A 16,198-nucleotide genomic window follows, 5' to 3' on the forward strand; every position below is an offset into this window, starting at 1 on the left:
ATAAAGCTCACACTCGTGATGGGAGAGCGACCTCTTGTGGTTAACGTACGATACTAAATGTTTTACTTCTAAAGAACTTGTAGATCTAATGAATAATTCGACTACTTAATACATTAGAGTAGACCCATAGAAATGTCTGATACTACTACTATAGAACAATAAATGTAGCTTACTATTGTACTCATGCTTTATAATCTTCTTAATTTTTTTTATTTATTTATTTATAATCTTAATTTCCCTAGTATTAGAGTGAGTAGTTGCTGTTTAGTCTATACGGATACAATGGCATTATCTAAACTCCATTTGTATCTTATACTCAATGGCTAAAGGTGTCCTCCTGACTCCATCCTTTCCACGCCTCTCTGATGGGGCTTTCCTTGTCACGTGCAGCTCATGTGCGCCACGTCTGAACTCCGCCCCTCACTGCCTCTTGTTATGAAAGCACAGGGTGCCAGTGTGGGTGTGTTCATACGACGGAGCTCAGCAGCTCAAGTGGCGGTTGTGCACTGGGACGACAGCTGGTAAACCGATTTTACTTATTTTCTGTTTACATAAATACATAGATTTTGTGTGCATATTTACATTTTGTAGCCCTTCTTATGGTCTGTATCCTATGAGGGAAACAATATTTTTCGTAGAGAACAACATACGTACAGCATGTACATCTCATGGGTGCATTCTGTACACTGTGTTCTCCTTGATTGTATCACTGCCTGAGCCATTGACTACAATAGTATCTACATTATTATATAGCTCTAAAGTTACTATCAGTCACATGTACAAATATTTTACACCAACAATTATTATGGTGCTGAAATGACTGAAAAAATGTGTGACTGATAATGGTATGTCAGTCTGGGACTAAAATAATGTTTTGGTTGGTTGCATGAAATAAAAAATAATAATAAAGTTAGTTTTTTTGTTGCCTTCTATTACTATCCCTCTCTTTCTGTGTTTCAGATGTGCTACTGGCACAATGTTGCGTGTCACCACTGCCTCTTTGTGCACATACTGCCAGAGAATAAAATTCTCTCTCACCCCTGTGGCACCTTTCTCTAAAGTGACCTCCACCAACAGCAGACTGGAAAACCCTCACACAATTGAGGCTCTCTACAAACTCTCTGTAGACATAGGCAAGGTGCGCAAGTTTAAAAGCTGGGTGTTATCAGAAACATCAGCATATGTTAGTGAAACTGCAGGCATGCTAAGAGAAATGGGTGCAGATCCTTCTTTAATTGCCTCAATTCTGCAAAACCATCCCGAAGCAATACTGTGCCATCCACATGACATCAAAGAGCAGAAAAACCTGTGGATGTCTGTATGTGCGAGTGACCGTGAGTTGATCAGTATTATTGAGAAGTTCCCTGCGGCCTTCTTCATGATGTCTCATCATGAAAACCAGCGTGCCAACATTGTTTATCTCCAGAGTCTTGGCTTGTGTAAAAGAATCATTGGTAAAGTGATGGCCAGTGCTCCTCAGAGCTTCAGTCAGCCTGTCCAGAGGAATAAGGAAGTGATCCACACATTAAGAGAAACATATCTGGAACTTGGCGGAGATGAATGTAACCTTAAAGTCTGGCTGCAAAAACTCCTTGGCCACAACCCCTTTGTCCTGCTGTGGCCTGCTGCAGCCTGGAGAGATGGTCTATGCTTCCTTACAGACCAGGGGTTCACAAAAGAGGAGATACTTGGTGTGGTCTCCCGTCTCAGAGCCTCTATCCCAGAGCTGCAACCAGAGACCATGCACCAGGCACTGTCCTTTTTCGAACAAGTCCTAGACTGTTCCAAAGAGGAGTTAAAACAAATAGTACTCTGCTGTCCTGCCATACTTTCTCTCTCCGTGCCCACTCTAGTGCAGCGGTTCTATGGGTTAATGGACATAGGACTGAATGCAGAGCAGATCAAAGACTGTCCTGCTGTCCTGGAGTTGACCACTCAGATGGTGCTGTACCGAATGCATAAGCTGTCCTCCTGTGGGTATGACATCCATAGTGGGAACCTGGACATAATTGTGGGATCAAAGAGAGACTTTGACATGATCTGTGGTATGCTGCAACAAAGACATCAGAAGACAATGGTAAACACTGCTACTCCTCTACGATCTGTAGAGGAGTGACCAATATATTTTTTACAATTTTATAAAACAGCAGCATCAACATTCTGTTATAAATGCATTGTGTTTTATATGGAATCATTACACAAATTAAGTTTTAAAGCCTTACCAAGTGTTCCACAAATTGACAAAGTCTATCCAGAATAGAATGATGTATTAGTATCATTTTTTCACTTGTGAAGCAGTTTTGTAAAATGTCATTAAATGTTAAACTCTCCATCTTTGGTTAATTTAACACTTTAATAAATACCGTGTAATGGGCTAGTGTCACAACTATTATTTCATAAGAAAAACGAACATACCCGTATATAATATCAATATCAATAATATTTATTGAAACTTGTTTTAACATTTTTTATGGAGGAAACATGATAATGTTCTTGTGTGACTGGATGACTATTGACAAGACTGATTTAGTTAACTGTGAAGTCATAAAGATATATAGTAATGAGTGTAGAGGGATTTAAACCATTTGACAAGCACTCAGATATAGAGACAACACTTCTGTTAGATACACTGGAGAAATCACAGGGGCAACTGATGTGGAGTGGATATTCTGTACAGCTGCATCATGAGTCGCATTGTTAGGGAAACGGGTGTTGTTGTAAATAAAGGACTGTTTATAAGTTGTTCATCGATGGAAAACTTTAGGGAACAAAAACTCACCAACTGTCATATCAAAAATATAATAGGTCTATGCTACACAAAAAGAAAACACACATACAATATCCAAATATATACACGTTGTATGTGAGCCGAAAATTAGCAAATTCAATATATACACATTTTGAGTTGAAAATGATCAACCAAAGAGTAAGCCTGGAGTGGCAGCCTCTTCAGTCTTGTTTGGATAAAATCCATATCAGAATATACAGTCTTTACATTAAAAAGTAGAAAACAATTGACCAGTTTTCTGTCGAGGATATTTTCACACAGCTGTGCTTCACGAGGTTGGACCCAATGGGTAGTGAACACCTGAAAGAAATACAGAAATGAAAGACTATTCATACTTGCATACAATACATAATTTTTTTGCAACATGCGCTCTTATTGAGAAAAGTCACCGTAAAAAACATACACTGTGCATTAAACCATTGTGAAAGAAATTGTTAAGTTACTAACCTAGTGCCTCTGGACTTTTGAGGCTTTAGTGTTTCCAGTATCTTCATTTGGTCTTTTTCCACTTATTTGAGAGCGGTGTTCAGGCCCTGGGAAAAGCACATATCATTTAACTGTTTATTTAGCAAAATGGCATTAATTTGCCTTAAATTTACATTCTTTTAAAACAAACATAAGAATCACGGTTTCATTAACTCACCTTTTTGAACAACAGGGGCAAGAGCATCCTTTGAGCTTTGACTGTAACACACCATACCGGGCCCTACACTTGCATACCCTTTGAGATAAACAGTGACATAGTAAAATATCAAAGTCAGATAAGTTAAAAGTAACACATTTTACAGAATACTCACCCTGCAGAGTTGTAGAGTTGCTGGTTTGAGCGTCACTTTGTAGATACATCCTTGCACCACTTTGCCAGTCCCCCTGGTGGTGAACTGACATTTGATACCCTGAGAAAAGATAATTCAATTGTTTTAGCGCACAGTAGTCAATACCTATACAAGAGAAACCATGCACACTATAGAGTACAGATTATACTTACCACTTGAAGCTGCAGAAGCAGGTGTAGCCTCACCATAACACACATCCAGGGATCCCTCTGCATTCCTTTTTCCATTGCTGTTGTCATTTTCATTGGTGGTTCCATTACTTGTGGTATTGGAATTTGATGGAACAGTTGCCAACAAACCTATGTAGTCATAAAGATGAATACAAGTCTGATAATGTTTCAGTTTCAGATGCATAACAAACAGTGTAGGTAAGTGAAAATGCATATTTCAAGAGCATTTGTACAAGCCACTTCTGTTAACAAAGCATAAACCTGAGTCCTTACCGAGGCCCCTGTAACAGGACAGCTGTTGATAGATCTGTTTCATTCGCTCAATATTGAGACGGCTGGCCTCAGCGTGATGAACCATGGGCTTGGGATAATGCACTCCAATGATACATTTGGCGGCCTTTTGAACAGTCTCTGGTGCATTCCAAGGATCATAAATATACTTGGCAGGAAATCCTCTGAGAATCGGCAGATAGCGTCTGAGTAAAAAAAAGAAACACATTAGGATGGTCAGTTGAAATTAATTCATAAGAATTAATTCATTTGAGTGAGTTAGAGGGAATTCACTATTCAAATCATATTAAAATTGTAATAAATTAGTTTGCACACCTTATGTAATCTCCGTTTGGATCTGTGCGTCGACCAAACCCCACAGGACAGTAGCAGTGGAAGAACTGCTGAAAGAAGGAGCTACAGGAGAGCCACATCCAGCTGCCTGCATTCACACTCCAGTCAGCATCCAGCAATAGCTCCTCAAACACCTGCACAAAAAAACACGACAAAGAAGTGTATCAGTAGCATAGTATACAAATGTATTATTTTTAATACTGTTTTGACGATGCTGACTTTCATGCCTTCCTCCCAGCTGATCCACAGGTCTCCTCTGGTCAGAAAGCAGGCCACCGCATGTCTGGCCAGGTGGTGGATCCATCCCTCCTGTCTGAGCTGGGTCATGATGGCATCAATCCAGGGGAATCCACTTCGGCCCTCCGCCCACTTGGCCAGTGCTTCTGGGTTGCGATCCCAAGGAATCTGAACACAAATGGGGTTGCTCTCCATTTTATCAAAGCAGGGGTTGTTGGTGGCTGCTGTATAAAAGAACTCTCGCCAAAGCAGCTGGCCATAGAGTGAAAGAGGAGGCGAGCTGTTCTTCTTTACCTATACAGAAAAGTGAATGTTCACAATGAGAACACATTTAATCATTCAATAACCCTACTTAGTTTCTTCTGTACCTTTCTGTAAAGATCAGTGAGTTTAAAGTAGAAAAGTCGGCAGGAGAGGCATCCAAAACGTAGGTAGGGACTGAGGCCTGTTGGGCTGGCAAGGAGTGAGTTAGCATTCATTCTAGGTCGTTCAAAATTGGCGACCCATGCCTGTTAACAAAGGAATTCCACATTAAAGCATTTATTTCTATTTTCTAAATTATACTAATTTACGATTTTACTGACCTTTCTCTCCAAATGCCTCTCAAGCCGGGTGAGGGCCTCAGACTCACCTCCTGGCCACACAGCTGAAGACAACCCCTCAATATCGAAACCTGCAAATTATGTATGAACATTTACTAAAAACAATTTAGATTGAATGTGGCTTTTTGTTTAAGGGGCCTCGGAATATTTACTCACCAAGCTCTTCCAGAGACGGAACACCAAACTTATCATCATGGTCTTCAGAGAGTGGTGTAGTGCATTTGCTCATGACCTCAGCTGTTATGGTTTCTACAGGGACTTCGACTGCGTCCATATGACTGATGAGGGTCTGGAAACGTTTGTATGTGAGGGGCGACTGACCTCCATTTAGCTCTATAATCCTTCAGAGTAAATTAAAAAAAGGTACACAGAATACACAAATGCACATTACATATTTATTATTTTATTATATTTTATATTATATTTAAAACTAAAAGGTAACCTTACTTGTCCAGATCATAGAGTGTATGAGAGACGCACACTGTCACCTCCACTCCAGCCTCAGTGGCCAGCTTTTTAATAGCTGCATCTCGCTCTTTTCCAAATGGCTCAGAATCATACTCGTAGGACAGACGAGAAATCTTCCATTCCTAAAAGATAAAAAACAGCTATTATAGCTAAAAATTTGGTATTGCTAACTAACAACTATTTTAGCAGTGGACTAGTCAATGATGATTTTTCCGATTAGTCAACTAGTCAAACAATATTTTTTATTGAACACTGAGACTTTTTTAAGCAGAATTTTTTTAAACAAATAAAAGTATGTGAAATATGGTGACTGAAGGCTTCGAGGTAAAGTATATGTATGAATCCAATATACTACTGATAAAAATTTGAAATATTTTCTAACTTTCTAATTTTGATCCTTTTTTCTCATTTGGATTTAATAATGCCTCTGTCTTTGTTACAAAAAAACAGCCTTTTTGTATGTATTTTAGAGTCTATAGAACAGATAATGATTACGACAAACAAAATACAAATCTTTTCAAAGTCCACAAGTCACAATTAGTCAACTAATCATTGTCCTATTGCTCATTTAAGCATATATACAGATGCAACTTACTTTAAAAAGTCTGGGAAAGACATCAGTGGGCTGGCCTCGAATCACAAACAGACGAGAGTTTAATTTACGAAGGCTGGAATCCAAATCCTCAAGACTCTGCAGTAAGAACCTGTAAGAATATTACAATGAGACATAAAGTGTCATTTACAAAGGTATGCCACACAAAAAACACACAAAAGAATTTCCTAAGAAATTAATGCACTAATATGCAATAACTCTATATTTTAGAGAATATTGTCTCATTTAACTATAAAACTGGATGCAGTTATGCTTTTGGCTCTAAAAAGTAAAGCCACTAATCCTGGTAAAACATGAGTCAATCTTTACACATGGCTTTGACGTCACAGTTAGAACAACTTAGGTAATAATGGGCATGGCTGTGGAAAATAAATGTCAAGACCTGTTTATTTGTTCAATGTCTCAAACTGCTTTTATGTATTCGCTGACCTTATCCACGCCTTGTATAAAAATACTTTATATCTGGCTAACACAGAACTCATCCAATGAATTTAATTTAGGGAACTCAAAAGGATCCTAATTAAGTGGCAGTAATGTGGTGTTTCCTGTGTGGTTGCTATAGAAACCAAAGTTTGTAGGTGGAGGCTTCCTGTACAATTTTACTCTTACCTTTACTTACACTTTTGCTAGAGCTAGAATCACTGGTGTTGTGTGAACAATTGATAAATAGACCATTACCTAACAATAAGTAAAAATACAATTTAAATCAAGACAAAGCTTTCAAAGCCACATAAAGATTTGGCCCACCATGCAGCCTATAATGGCGCTAGTAATTGTGTTGTGCTTTAACTTTTTCTTCCTGACTTTTAAATCTTGAAATGAGCACTCCTACGTCCCCAAGCTCTGTACAAACAGGGAAACTGCTCATTAGATTTTCATAATGGCCATTTAGTACAAAGCCACCCAGTCAAAACCTTTGATGTCACACTTCATTGTTTGTTTAGCACCATCACCGCTCACAAAGCACAGACAGTAAAATAGTAATCTACTTCACCCCTGGTTTCACTATGGTTATTTCACTGAGAGGAGATTGTTTAGGTGTGTAGCAGATTGCAGTGGAAAAGTAGGTCAGAACTGAGTGGAGGGTTTTCTGCTAACACACTGACCCAGATGCTGCAAGCAGAAAGATGTGGGGGCTGGGAAAGTTATAGAGATTATGTCTGTTTTGTAACTCATTTTGCCCATTGAAATACATTTACGCCACAAGGAGGTTGAGCCTGTCCATGCCTCTCAGTGTATTTATTAATGCATACAGTTTGAGCATTTATAGTAAAAATATTTAGTCTGTGGCTGCTGAGTATTACAGAAGGTTACATAACCATTCATCAGCCATAACATGGATGTATTTTGAATCCTCTGCTATGTGCAATGCTGAGAAAAACACACTGCTGTGCAAACCTTGGCTCACATAGAGGTTATCAGACTACACACAAAGGCCCAACAACCGTAAACTTCTGTAAAACTACTAACTGTTGCTGTCTTATCACATGTAGGACATAGCAAGCCTCACCAAGTTGCCACAAGCAGTTTTTGTCAAACCTACTGATCAATAAATGACAGTATTACATTCAAAAAGATCAATCATGTAAAAGGTTTTATACACAAAAAAGAGTAAAATATGCTATAATATGCCAATGAAGGTTTTTTGTGGTCATGTGGAAGTTGATGATCATTTTTTGTTAATGGCTGGATAAAAATAAAAACAGGACGGGACATGACAGCACAAGATTTGATCCAGTCACAAAGTCATGATTCGGTTGAGGAAACTTGGCAAAATTTGAAAGAAAATGTTGCCTACATGTTTAAAAAGACGCATTTGGATTAACATACTTATAACCTACTGATGTAATAGGCTTGTAATAAGTACAATAGCCTATCATAATAGAAGCACGTGTAAGTTAAAGTCTGCTCACCTCCACCTGTTGATCCCCACGTTAGAGGAGCCGGCGAACCAGGGGTCAAGGATGTAGACGCAGCGCACAGTGTCCGCTCCCAACAGAGAATCCTTGAGCGACGGATTGTCGTGGAGCCGCAGTCCCTTCCTGAACCAATGGACCGTATTAATGACCATTACTTAGTTGGATAAATCCGTTTTCTTTAAGAATTATGTCAGAAGTCTGTTTTTGGTCACTCCGTTGGTTTTTCTGGCTTCAGGGTTTCTTGCAGGCGATATTCAGCACAAGGCAACTTGAAGATTTGGAGTTAAAAAAAAAAACACTTACGTCTAAACACCCTAACTGACAGGAGTATTTGTAATTAACCTTGCTCTAACAGTATCTTTTCCATAATGTCGAAGAATTTGAAAGCCTTTGGCGAGCGAAGCATTTGTGTGTGAGACAGCGCGGGACCCACGGCGGCGCTGCAGCTGTGAACACGGCGGGCTTTAGGACCGCTCACAGGAAAAAGCAATAGGCCATTTTGTTGTATAACTTGTTTATCTGAATAGTAAAAATGCATCTATCAAGATACATACGGTCAACTGTATATTGGTCGTATACTCGAATGAGAGGCCTAGTATGAACAATTGAGAGATCTATCAGATGTTTTGTAAAGGTCGCTTCCTCTCAGACCTATACTGTAGCAGATTTGCCGACGCACACACCGGGGATAAGGTGTTATGTAAATTAAAAAAATGCCACAGAAAAGCTACCGAATATGCTGCCCTGTTGATCTGTTCAAATACTTAGCTTCATAAACGTCTTTCTTTCTCTCGCCTCCACGTGTAGATTGTGTTAAGGTTATGTTAGATAAAAAATATCCTCTGCCTCCACGAATAGCTCCTCAGCCTCTGCGCCGTACCTCCGCCTGAGTCCGCCTCTGCTGCTCACGCACGCAGCGTCCTCTCTTCTGATTGGACACAACAGCGCAGCGTTCGTCCAGCGTAGTCACGTTTTTGCGGCGTGCTCTGCGCTCAGTTTGTCTCATACGTTGATCCATGTCTCATACCTAAATTGTAACAAAAAATAAATTAAAAAAAGTCTTACACCTAAAGTAATAAGTAGCCAGATTTACTTCCAAAATCAAATTCCCTTATTTCTATGTAGATAACTCATCTTTAATTAGACCGTATAGGTACTAGTACGTTCACTGTGCTAATGAATGTCTTTGTTTGTTGCAGTAGACTTGTGGCTGTACTTACCCTGACTGAAATTAGCCCACGTAAAACGACACAATAGAACCTTACTTTCTGAGTGGAAAAGGGTGCGCTACCGCCTAGATGTGTCAACAAAAGCGATTAGTCAAGATGACAAAATGGGCCACTTTGACACAAGGTGGCGCTCTAACCACATGCAACATCACATATACAGGAATCCATAGGCTTCTTCTTTTTCTTCCTTTTTTAATATGCTACGTTTTGCCTCATAGATAGCCCACTTAAGAGACAGCCAAAAAAAACCTAGATGCTACATCATTCTAAATGGTCTAATAGAAATATTTAAGCTATAGGCCAACAGAAAATTATACAAGCACTCCAACAATGTTGACTATCGAAGTTTAAAAATGACCTGAAAATGTATCATCAACATGCAATGAACGGCTCCTGATCCTGTTTTGCAGTTACTAGGCAACAAGTCTCATCAAGAGAGATTTCCGAACCATAGAGTTAATGTTGAGGCTATGACAGCTGCCCACCATCACTCTTCACCTGAGTCAGCCAAGAGCACGCTGTTAGTGACGAAGGAGACACTTACTGTGGGATTCACGTCGTACTACGGCGTGCAAAGCTTTTCCAAATAATATATTTTTTATTATTATTTTTTATTTTTATTTTTTTGCATTATTTAGGTTATGCCTTATTTTGAGCATTGGAAATTGTGCAGTGTCATGCAGAAAGAAAAAAACCTCTGTCACAGCTGCTTGGTCCAGTTGTGCCGAGGAGAACAGATAAATTAGTAACCTACACGTCTCTCACCGTGACACTATTGATTTCTGTTACTTAATCTTAATTAGTCTTTTTCATGTTAATTAAAACAGTTGATTTATTAATGTGAACACAACCTGTTACTGAACCAAACCTAAGGTGAAGCCTATTGTCCGTGTCAGTCATGGTTGTGGGACATGCGGATTGGTTTGTATAAAGGCACCTCCTCCCCTCACAGTGAGCCATGCTGAGCTTGTTGCAGTAAGCGCTGAGATTTGTGCGTGCACAGGTTACTCGTGCAAACTTGTGGATGAACGAAGAGAAAATTCATTTCATTCATCAGTAATTCGCCAAAGAATCTTGTTTGTGGGTTTTTTGTTTTATTTGAGAAACAATAGGAGCTTGTCGAGAGAGGGCAATTAGACGAGTTTGTGACTTTGAACGGTGTTCCCTGCATACCTAACAGTATGCGGTGCAGTTATGGCAGGCAAGGGTAAAACAGTCGTGAGGACGCTGGAGGATCTAACTCTGGATTCTGGTTATGGTGGAGCTGCGGACTCGGTCAGGTCATCCAGCGTGTCGCTGTGCTGCTCCGACACGCATCAGTCCTTGCATGGGGGCAACTGCTGGCATCTGACAGAATCTATGCACAGCAGACACAACAGTTTGGACACGGTCAACACAGTCCTGGCGGAGGACACGGAGATACTGGAGTGCTCGGGCCAGAGTGCCAAGCTCCCCGAGCTGGACGACGTGCCATGGAGCCTGGGTGAGGTGGAGGGTGCGCTGGGGAAGGATGAGACTTTGATGGCTGGGAGCCTACCACCTGAGGTCTTGGCTCGCCTCTCAGCTCTTATCAGCCGCGCGCTCGTGCGGGTGGCCCGCGAAGCACAGCGCCTGAGCTTGCGCTATGCCAAGTGCACCAAGCATGAGATCCAGAGTGCCATTAAGATGGTACTGTCCTGGACAATTTCTGTAAACTGTATCACAGCAGCGGTGAGCGCACTATCACTCTACAACATGACCACTGGCGACAAGTTCAGCCGAGGCAAGTCCGCGCGCTGCGGGCTCGTCTTCTCCGTGGGGAAGTTCTTCAGGTGGATGGTGGATAGTCGCGTGGCTCTGAGGATCCACGAGCATGCAGCTATTTACCTCGCTGCATGCATGGAGAGTCTATTCCGAGACGTGTTCAGCCGAGTACTGCGCAGCGCGCTGTTGGAGAGAGACAACGGCATCCCCAAATTTTCGCTTGAGTCACTGGAGCAAGCAATCAACAGTGATTCTGAGATCTGGGGTCTTCTGCAGCCCTACCAGCACCTAATTTGCGGCAAGAACTCCAGTGGTGAGTGAAACCCCAAATAAAGTGTCATTCATGCAAGTCCACACAGCTATACACCTCGCCCCCCACTGACACCATTATTTAAAATTCTGCTAAACTATGAAACACTTGCATTGAGCAGCACATGACACTGTGGAGTTTAGCCTGGAAGAAACATCGAGAGCCAACAATAAAATGTGTGTCCTACAATCATGACGCATCTGGGAGCGTGGAGGATACTGTGTTTACACTGAACTGGCGGCTATAATTAATGATCTAAAGCCCTAGCATTTTAAAATGTGTAGGCCTTGGTCTTGAACATGTTGAAAAATTGACCTGAATGAGCTTTGACACGCTCCTCAGGTCTTGGTGTTATGATGCATCTACAGCATACATTAACAGGGATACCTAATGGAAAATCAATGTTTGCCTTGATTGCTCTCACATTGCAATGCCAAATTTGCTGGTAAAAGCATTTTAGCTTCATTCATTTGTTTCAACAATCAATATCCAACAATTCAAAACAACTATTTCATCTATTTCAATCAATGTGCATTGTTCCTTTTGCTTTCCCACTAGACGCACTTACAAACTATTGTTCTGCTGTCTCTCCTCCCTTTAGATAACCCTTTCCGGTTGTCCTTATAGAGCAGAAAGGAAACTAATCTTAAAATGAAATGAGTGCAAGTTGCTACCCAAGGCCTGCACCTCTAAATGTTAAGATGTTCTCACTAGATTTTGTCTGGTCAAATGGTCATGCAATGTTTTGCTTTGATGTGTTGTTTGCATATTTGCTCCTCTTTTTATTCAACAATCCACAAACAGAAACACAAAACAGCCAAAAGCTTTGTTGTCCATTCTGTGAACATTTCCCTTATTGAGGTGAACTCACAGATGCAGCGACAGATTGCTGTCATTCTGGTTTAAAGACTGCAAAGCCACGAATGATAGATTTTTTTTTTTTTTTTTGTCTTGGTAATTTCATGTTCCCACTCCTTTCCACCCTGCCATATCTTGTGGGTAGAAGTCAGCATCAGCCAAGTTAGTGTGTTTTCTGGCGTAACTGGTGAATTAATAACACAGATTATCTATTTATCATGGTTTCTGGAAGAATTAGGAATATCCTGTTGTGAAGTAAAGTTCTGTGGACAAGGATAATAATCTCGTAAAGGAAAGAAAGACTTATTTATTTATTGCATGAAGACAGTGATTGTGGCAGATGTGGTGATGTCTGAAGGTTACTATTGGGTTTTTGCAGAGGTGATCAGCTCTCTGGCCTTTGTATTTCCTCTTGTACCTATGCCTATTATTATTATTGTTTAGTTTATTTGGACAGGTCAGTGCATCGTAATGAACATGCAGGATTGTAGCCATGGGCATTTGACACTGGAGCATAAGGGAAGAGACGTATGGTCCAAGCAGGGTCTGAACTGCCAACCTCAAATCGGGTTAGTTGATGAGTGCGTTTACCACTGAGCCACAGTCACCTACATTGAATAAATGAGAAATACACAAGGGGTGGGACGGAAATGCATGGAAACGAGATGACGGAGAAGATGGAGCGGGTGCAAATAGGGTAGGGATAGTAAGAGGTGTGGGAGAGGTGGAGTCCTGCTTCTGAAAATTTAGAACATAAGCTTTAAACATATAGGGAAGTAGGCTATGGTCTTCAGTTCACACACGTAATTCTGTACTGACCGCAAAATCGAATCATCTAAAAATATCAATTCTACAAATATTATAAAATGTCAAAAACTGCAACTTGGCTGATTATTGCAGATTTGGGTAATTATAGAGTTCAGAAGCAAATGTGTCATCTGGGAGAAAGGGACCAAAATTGTATTCATATTTAAAGTCATTTTAAGTCTTCAGAAACTTATTTCCATTTTCCGAAGTTGGTCCAATGCAGAACGAGGATACAGCATCACTGACATGCAGGCGTAGTAGGAGGAGAGCGTGGGTTTGAGTGTTAGTTGGCTGAGGTGCCACAGTGGTATTGGTATAACTCCCTCAGAGATATAATTACTAGCTCCTTCTCATTAACACTTGAGCGTATTTGCCATTCATTATGATTAAGACCTAACCACTGGAAACACCAGGGAGCGGTACTGAACAAAGATAGTAATTCTTCCATTCATATTTAATGCTTTATACTATGCTGCTTCATGACAGCATGTTGTGATCAAGATGCGTTGGGCACTAAGAGCCGTGGGGGCTGTTTTCTCGTTATAGTCCTGCAAGAGAAATATACTCAACACCGCAGGCCAGCTTACTTCACACGTCTGTGGATAGGCTGAAACAATTCCATTACAGATTAAGATATCAACGACATTACACAGAAGTAATTCAGGTAGCACAATGAGAAAGATAAAATGCTGACCTTATTATCTGTTAGTGAGCGGATATTTATCACATCGTATGGTCTAAAATGTAGGGGCCATGGGGGATCTAGCTCCCTTATGAGGACAAAATCAGGTCCCCATGATGTTATTTTTTTTATTATTAGATTAAGGTTATAGGGTTTAGGTATAGGCAAATAGTAACTGATTAATGTTATAAACAGTCTCCAAGAAAGGAATTTAAGTCAGTGTCATGTCCCCAGAAAGCCCTGAATTATGTACTTCTAGATCTAATTTGAAAAGCTTACCTCATGCTGCAAGCTGGGTTTGCAAGATTTGAGGTTTTAAACTCTTTAGGTGCTTCCTAACTGTTTGGATACAGAATAGTTTGTGATTTGAGTATTGACCAAATAATATCTTCTTCTATTGTTTTTGTTTAATTTAATTTAATTTATTTATTTGTTTTTACATGAATTAGTTTTGGCTAGCTAGGGATAGTTTGCCATTGTACTAATAAGAAATGTATATAATTAGACTAAAAATGCAAATTTTTTTTATTAAATTGAAGCAGGTCAGATAATTTTCTCTGTTCCATCAGGAGCAAGGAGAGTTTTTATAAAAATATAACAGGCATCAACTTCCCTCTCTCCTCATTATCCTCCCCTGCTTTATTTTATATGCTGACAACACACTGCTGGAGTGTAATTTGTTTATCTGAGCAAAATGCACAGTACTAAGCAAATCATACATAGTACAGAGTGGTGTTGGTACTGGGGGTATTCTTGGTAACCTTTATTTAATGTTATCACAAAAAACATCACATGAACTCTTTTTTAAAACCTTTGTATTAGTGAAAAGTGCTTTTCTACACACTGAAAGTTTCTTTACAATGTAATGCATTTACTCATATATCCCTACCTCACAATCACACTGATACTCACAGTGCTTGGGCAGGGTTCAAACTGCTTACCCTCTGGTTGGTGGGAAAACACTGGGGAGCCACTGCATCATTGTCAGTCCATTGTTGCTGTAATGACGTTTTTGCTTTTATTGGTAAATAGTGATTTGTAGTCATTCCTCCCCTGGCGTGTGTTCTGTCTGGTTCCATGTTGCTGTAGTGTGTGTGACTGCTGTTTTTGTGAGCCTGCGGCTGGTTGTGATCTTGTAGTTGTGTCGATGTCGTTTGTTTCTTCTGAAAGTGGTGAGAGAGTCCTGAACAAACATGTAGTCTTGTGTGTCTCAGGTTGTCTTTGACCTTTACTCCAGCTTGTTTTTTTGTGGCCGCTCATGTTGGTGACACATAAGACACTCTACAACATGATTACTCTGGTCCTACTCATCTGCCCAGTGTCTTGTAATCTGCAGACTAGATGAAAAATGCTTAACTTGAACCACAAATGCTTTTCATTTCATGGGCTTATGTCCAAACTTAGACTCATGCTTGAAAGGTCAGTTTTTGACAATCAACATTTTGTCTGACTGTATTGTCTAAATTTGTGTAATACTTGAATTTCCCTTTTTGTATTTTAAAAGAGTTTTTTTTTTTTTTTTTTTCTTTTTTCTTCACAAATTCAGAGATGCATGACATTATTTGCAGTCATAGCAGCCTTGACCAGTGCCAGTGTTTTCATATGATTTTATTTGGATAGTAATCATTTTTATCTGGGATTTCTGTCAACCTAATTGATGTTTTAACACATTCTGAGGAGTTAAAAAGGCAGATATTGCAAATAAATATAAATATAACACATGTTTATTAATGCCAAATGCACTCATAGGAACATGCTAGGAATAGTAAATAAATTTAATCATTAACTTATCTGTCTGACGTGAAAAACAAATCAAAGATAGTTTGTGTATAGTGTATTTTTCTCAATTTCCTGCCATTTGATCAGGCCCACCTCAGGAGAGATGTTTAGTAAACCCTTTAGTAAATCCCTCACAAATACTATGCTACTATACTATAACTTGTTTTCCAAATGTATAATTTATATTCATTGCATTTTTGGCAATAATAAATGCCTAAACATGAAGCACAACAATCATAGGTTTCAGATAAATTAAATTAATTAAAACACTATTATTAAAAACACTAGATTAACCTAAATGTGAAATGCTGTTCTAAAACTCTATCAGAAATTTAAAGTGTAGGTTTGAAAAATACAAACAGCATGAGTGTTTTTATGTTTGTGTCAGGAAAGTCACTAACATGGGGAAGACAGGTTTACCACTGAATTGAATGACTAGAGTGTTGCTGTTCTCAGGTGTTCATGTGAAATTAGGATGGTTGCTCTGGGAGGAACCATCTGGTGCCATGACTCAAATAATGCAATAGGTGACT

General features: G+C 39.7%; 3 protein-coding genes across 4 annotated transcripts in view; 2 read left to right on the plus strand and 1 right to left on the minus strand.

The window, feature by feature from the left end:
* Positions 1-464: 464 nt before the first annotated feature.
* On the plus strand, positions 465-2,374 carry LOC117391849 (transcription termination factor 2, mitochondrial-like). The gene is made up of 2 exons (XM_033989774.2): positions 465-521; positions 961-2,374. The coding sequence occupies exon 2, from the start codon at positions 977-979 to the stop codon at positions 2,114-2,116; it is 1,140 nt and encodes a 379-aa protein (XP_033845665.1). The 5' UTR covers positions 465-521; positions 961-976; the 3' UTR covers positions 2,117-2,374.
* Positions 2,375-2,427: 53 nt separating this feature from the next.
* Positions 2,428-9,172, minus strand: cry1a (cryptochrome circadian regulator 1a). Its single transcript, XM_033989512.2, has 14 exons — positions 8,252-9,172; positions 6,321-6,429; positions 5,705-5,847; positions 5,414-5,598; positions 5,240-5,328; positions 5,024-5,164; positions 4,638-4,949; positions 4,401-4,552; positions 4,068-4,270; positions 3,777-3,923; positions 3,586-3,684; positions 3,432-3,509; positions 3,236-3,321; positions 2,428-3,088 (listed from the first exon to the last, which is right to left on the minus strand). The coding sequence occupies exons 1-13, from the start codon at positions 8,407-8,409 to the stop codon at positions 3,236-3,238; spliced, it is 1,902 nt and encodes a 633-aa protein (XP_033845403.1). The 5' UTR covers positions 8,410-9,172; the 3' UTR covers positions 2,428-3,088.
* A 1,279-nt stretch (positions 9,173-10,451) lies between these two features.
* The window catches only part of btbd11a (BTB (POZ) domain containing 11a), an 80,073-nt gene continuing 74,326 nt past the window's right edge, over positions 10,452-16,198 (plus strand). For both annotated transcript variants that reach the window (XM_033989368.2, XM_055231554.1), the window contains exon 1: positions 10,452-11,542. In XM_033989368.2, coding sequence (XP_033845259.2) covers positions 10,681-11,542 — 862 coding nt within the window. In that variant the 5' untranslated portion in view covers positions 10,452-10,680. The remainder of the gene's footprint in view (positions 11,543-16,198) is intronic.

Source organism: Periophthalmus magnuspinnatus, chromosome 23 (assembly GCF_009829125.3).
Source record: "Periophthalmus magnuspinnatus isolate fPerMag1 chromosome 23, fPerMag1.2.pri, whole genome shotgun sequence".
NCBI lineage: Eukaryota > Metazoa > Chordata > Actinopteri > Gobiiformes > Gobiidae > Periophthalmus > Periophthalmus magnuspinnatus.